The following is a 6,000-nucleotide window of genomic DNA, read 5'->3' on the forward strand; positions in this document are numbered from 1 at the left end:
TGAAAAAAAAATATACTATAAGAATGCTCTCCTTATTGCTAAACCACGATATTTCTTATTATTTTATATGCTAATTATTAATAATATAGTAAAATTATATAATAATTTTTTAAATATTATTTTAATTTTACATTTACTTATATTTAAATTAATTATTTTTTTTATTATTCATAATTATTAATATAAATATTATTAAATATGTATAAAAAAAATAAAAAAATTTTATTAATTACAATATAGTTATTTTTTTATAATTATATGATATTTATTAATATTATTTTTTAATAAATACATATAGTATATAACAATATAGTTTAATATAAAAAAAATTTAAAAACTTTTATCATGAAAAATTCTAAAATTTTATATACTTATTTAACAATAACCGGATTATAACTTATTGATTATAATTTGTTGAAGCATAATTGTTTTTAAAATATTAGTTAAGATATGTATTTTAAATTTTAATTTTAGATTTTTGACTATTTTATATTTTTTATTTATATAAAATCGGTTCAACCAATTTAACTAACGACTCATCGATTATTGGTTCAATTCTTATAACTATTTTAACAATCCTATCATTTAACAACATAGATCACTTGATAATAAGGTGTTTAATTTTAAAAAACTTCTATATTGAAGAGTTAGAAATCAATACTTCTAAAAAAATTTACAAAATTTACTATTAATAATAAACCGATAACAAATGCCTTTTGTGATACTTTTTAGATAAATTCTTTTTGTTAAGCTTAGAAATACATAATAATGATAAGAGGAATGTTAGGGGGCTTTGTAACCATTAATTGGCCATCAATAGTATTTTTAATGGTGTGAGATTATATCTAATAGTGAAAAATCACTCACTTTTATTTTGATGGTTAAGTACCGGCCAGAAAACACAAAAGTTGCTGGTCTCATAGACTTTTCCTTATAGAAATATTTTTAAAAGTGTGGTTGTTGATTGTGAACATTAAAAAGTAATAAATTTTATAATTTAGTTTGAATTTTAAAATTTTATCCCTAATTAATTATGAGATATATAAATTAATATCAATCAATTAATACAAATATTTAGCATAATCCTATCTACTTAGTTCTTTTAATCAAATGCTTAACTAACTAATGGTATTAAAATATTTTGATAAGATATTTCTCTAACTTACATCACTCTTGTATCATCATATACATGTGTCACTTAGATTGTGACTAAAATGGAATCTCTATAATAAAATCTGTATAAATTTAGATGTGTACATTATAATTGACCATAATTTTATTGTTCACTTAACGTACGTGCAATAGTATCTGCCTGCTACATATGGTACGTACCAATAATAACACAAAATCTATAGAATGGATTCGGTGGGTATAAACATATCACGTAAATACAAACACATTTTTCATCATTAAAGTATGTGCGGCCACATTAACTTGAAACCAGCTATGTCATTTTTGTTTAGATATATATGGGGACCACACCTGAATTAGCATGAGATAAAGATTGATGCTATATGCGGAGAAAAAGGGATGGATAAGATAAACATATATATTGATGCTGTCTTCGATCATTATATATGTAAAAAGCTTTTAGAAATTCTGAATCCAGAATCAGAGCCACTTGTTGCATTGCAACGTCGGTGATATAGCGTTCCAAATGATTACAATTGTGTGTTGTAATAATGTTGTATACATAGTCAAATAATTAGTTGCTCAACAAAGAGTAAATTGTAGTAACATTACTCCATAAGTCCATATAGTTACGAATTTACGATGAAATAAGTCTTCCTTCCTTCGTCAACCATAAAGAATTGTGGCACGACAAGCAATTATTGATCCGTGAATTTCATGATTGAGGAAGATAAAGTCTACAAATGTATTCAAATTGGTAACTATATATCATTGATATTAGATATATACTAAAATTAATTATTAAAATAATTTATTAATATAAAATATATATTAAAAATAAATTATTATATTTATATTTATATATAAATATTATAATTAATTTTAATATATAAATAATATTTTTAATTAAATATAGCTAATAATCAATCAATTTAAATTTATCTACCTAAATAAATATCGATAATTTAAATAAAATTTAAATTTTTTATCAAACTAAAAAATACGGTAAACAACCAAAATAAATATAGCTAATAGACTTGCACACGCGGCTCTATTAAATGTCTAGTGCCGTTTTAGAAAGGCCTAACTAATTAGACTTTTTTTCAACTAACGAAAAATTTATATATAATTTATTTTTCAACCAAATAAAAAGAAAAAAAGAACAAAATTTATTAAACCTTAGGTTTAAAAGTTCTAAAAATATTAGTTAAGAGAATTAGATATAAGAAAATTTGATTTTTCTAATGCGTTCAATTCAAAAAAATAAAAGAAACATATTTAATTTATATTTCTAATATAAATTAAATATGATTTTTTTAAAAGAAAAAAAAACCATGATTCATGATTTGCAATTCTCCAACTAAACTTCTGAACAATTGAAATTTGGAAACGTTTTATGCATGTAACGAGTGCGTGTGGATAAACCAAACAAGACGAAATTTTTTAATAAATGGTTATTAATATCATTTGGTTAAAAGGACATAATTTTTTAAAAATTATCTATATTTAAAATATTGTATTTATTGGTTAAAAAAACACAATTCTTAAAGAATTATGTATATTTAAAACATTGTATTTATTAACAATAGACACAATTATTTGTATATGTAGCAAATTATAATTATTACGTACAATATGTATAAATATGTCTTTCTCCATTATTTCAAACATACAAGTATTAACTGTACATTTTACTCAATTATTAAGAGATTTATTTTGTTAAAGAGAGTTAAAAAAATTTTAATATTACTAATTAAAAAATTCTTAAGTTTTATTATATTTTAAGAGAGTATTATCATCAAATCTATAGTAAATAGGGACTCTTTAAAGAAAGCGATAAAATTGTGTCTCCAAACCAAAACACAATTAAATTTTTATCATGTTCCATCTTCGTATACCCAACACTTTTTGTCTTTTTTTTTTTGGGGGAATGCCAACTTTTTATTGGGTCAATGGGGTTCTGATGTTAGAATAGAAGAGCTACCCCAACTTGACAACAAATTTCTTAACAAATCAACTTGAGTGTATGTCCAATAACACTTGATTTCAGCCCACACTTTTGATCGTGCAAGGATTTTGAGACTTGTGAGATCTTGCAAAGGCATTTTTTTTTATTACATGTGTGGGGAAAGGCCCAACTAAAACAAAATAAGGAAAACACATATAGAAAAGGACAAATAGATCCCTAATTATTTGGTCTTTGGACATTTAAATTCCTAAAGATTTAAAAATATATTTAAGTACCTGACCTTTTCAAAATATAGACATATCGATCCCTGAGTTTAATTTGTCCAATTTTAAAAATTTTTTCATGTGTGCATTTGTATCAACCATATCAGATTTTTCTGTTGAGTCTGACAAACCCAAGTGAACATAAGGGATCGATAAGTCTAGATTTTGAAAAGGTCAATAATTTAAATGAACATGAGTGATTGATAAGTCTAAATTTTAAAAAGATCAAGGACTTAAATATATTTTCAAATTATCGAAAACCTAAATGTTTGCGGATCAAAAGATCAATGACTATTTGTCCTTTTCTGTCGGACACAAAATTTCGTCTAGTCTGTGGAGTGATATGAAGCCCAATTTTGAATAAGCAAACGCAGATGGAATGAATTCACTCAAAAGTCAAAGATCTAGGTGAGAGGAATTCATGAGGCAGCCACACATTACTAACTAGCTATCAATTTACACTTGCAATACTATCATGTACTCTTGGTCTTGGCAAATATATTTGTTTCAACTTTGAACGTGAACTAGTGCAAGCTGCTAGTGCTTCCTATACTGGATTCCTACTAAGAGTGTGAATGCGTGATGCAAATCATGCAATCTTATTGGGTAGAGTCATAGTGATAATTTTACATTGATAATTAACTAACTAACTAACAAACATCACATGCCATTGATCCTCTCAATAACAGTTATAACACCCTGACCACCAAGCTTACCATCACCATTAGCAACCATACTCTGAAAAATCTGCTTACAGATGGCAGCACCAGGAAGCACAACACAAGATTCATCATCACCACCTTCAACAACATCCACACCCATTCCCAAATCCTTAACCTGATACTCAGCATAACCACCTGGCCTGAAATCTCTCCCAATCATCCTCCCAGCGAAAAGCTCCATCGCCTTCGAGCCCGCCGCGCCTTCCCTAACCGCCTCAACGAACTTCTCCAGATCCAGCCCCACGCGCTTCGCGAACACCAAACCCTCACTTATCCCAACCAGGTTCCCTCCTATCGTGATCTGGTTCGCGATCTTGCAGCTCTGTCCGCACCCCGCGCCTCCCATGTACGTTGCTTTTCCCATCACCGAGAACAACGGTTGCAGCCATTCCACCACGTCGCGATCTCCGGCCGCGAAGATCGCCAGTTTTCCGTCCCTGGCGCCGATGTCGCCGCCGGAGACCGGCGCGTCGACGGACCAGGACGAGCGTTGTCGTGCGGCGGAGAAGATCTGGCGGGCGAGGTCCGGGTGGGAGCTGGTGGTGTCGACGGTGACGGAGTTAGGGTTTAGGGAAGAGATGATGGAGTGAGGGCCGTCGAGGTAGAGGGAGCGGACGTCGGAGGGGTGACCGACCATGGTGAAGAGAATGTTGGAGGATTGGGAGAGGGCGGAGATGGAAGGGGAGAGGGTTGCGCCCTTTGATTGGAGAGAGAGGGAGTTTGGGTTGGATGGGTCGCGTGCGTAGAAAGAGAGGTTGTAGCCGGCTGAGATGAGGCGGGAGGCCATAGCGGCGCCCATAACTCCGATTCCGATGAATCCAATTCTGGTCTTCGATGGATCAATGGGCATCGGGTACGGCGTTCCCATTTTCTTTGGTACCGAGTGAAGATGCTCGTCAGACTGGAGTGCGCACTGGCCACTCTGGTGTGTTTTGGATGCTCTTCTAATTTCGCACTTGTTAACAAGAAAGGTTAGAAGGCTGTTAAAAGTATTGTTTTTTTCTTCTATTAATTAGTTTTGGAAGAAGAAACAAAATTACAACTGAAAGTTCATATGCAATAGACTGGATAGTAATACACTTGAATTATTTAATGAGTCACGTGTGCACACTAATTATACATTCTGACGGACATAATTACCATTTCGGCCATCAGCATGTGATGTGGTTAGTTTGAGTGGACACTTGGTTCTATTTTGTCTTTATTGGCACGTTCAGATTTAGTGAGCTGGCCATTTAGTGTCAACTCAAAAAAAATATTTTATTTTAATGATTAATTAGGTAAAATTAAGGCTGAAACCCTTCGTTCTCTTTTATTGAATTATGAACCTTCAAGGTTTTCTTGGTGTTTAATGTAACATAGTTTGCACGTTGAGAGAGTTAGAGAGTCCTAGCAGAGAGGCAATGACATTGCTCTGAAGTGGTGACTCAGTTGATCGTTGGAGGAGTACTCGAGAAAGGCAACCCACACCACCAACAGCAACGGTAGTCAGGGACGATCTAAAGGTAACATCTTTTGAACTTTCCATTGTACCTATGATGATCAAACATGCTATTTGATCTTTGTTTAGTTACTAGTTTGTGGTTGTCCAAAAAAAATGATGGTTTTACTGGGTTTAGTTGTGGTTATGAAGGTTTTATTTTTCTTCGTAGATGTCAAGTCACATCACGCTAGTGTATCACCACGGGGGGAGGTTGGAGAGAAATTCAAAAGGGGTTACAGTATACAACTGTGGTCAAGTATCATTAATACTTAGAGTCAATGTGGATACGCTGAACCTGTTTTTCATGGAGGGATTGTTCAAGGATTTGGGATATATTCACTGGAAGGATTTTTACTGGAAAAAACCTGATGCCGGAGGTGGTGTTGCTCTTAAGCTACTTAGGCTTGATAGAGATGTGGTGAACATGTATGA

At 31.8% G+C, this 6,000-nt stretch overlaps 1 protein-coding gene across 1 annotated transcript; it reads right to left on the reverse strand.

The window, feature by feature from the left end:
• Window positions 1–3,772: 3,772 nt before the first annotated feature.
• LOC112734304 (probable 3-hydroxyisobutyrate dehydrogenase-like 2, mitochondrial) lies at window positions 3,773–5,068 on the reverse strand. The gene has a single exon (XM_025783561.3). The coding sequence runs from the start codon at window positions 4,951–4,953 to the stop codon at window positions 4,024–4,026; it is 930 nt and encodes a 309-aa protein (XP_025639346.1). The 5' UTR covers window positions 4,954–5,068; the 3' UTR covers window positions 3,773–4,023.
• Between the last annotated feature and the right edge of the window lie 932 nt (window positions 5,069–6,000).

This window comes from Arachis hypogaea, chromosome 3 (assembly GCF_003086295.3).
Source record: "Arachis hypogaea cultivar Tifrunner chromosome 3, arahy.Tifrunner.gnm2.J5K5, whole genome shotgun sequence".
Classification (NCBI taxonomy): domain Eukaryota; kingdom Viridiplantae; phylum Streptophyta; class Magnoliopsida; order Fabales; family Fabaceae; genus Arachis; species Arachis hypogaea.

What these genes read in the sequence shown, in the direction of transcription:
- LOC112734304 (XM_025783561.3), bottom strand. Translation starts at nt 4,953, where the DNA reads ATGGGAACGCCGTACCCGATGCCCATTGATCCATCGAAGACCAGAATT.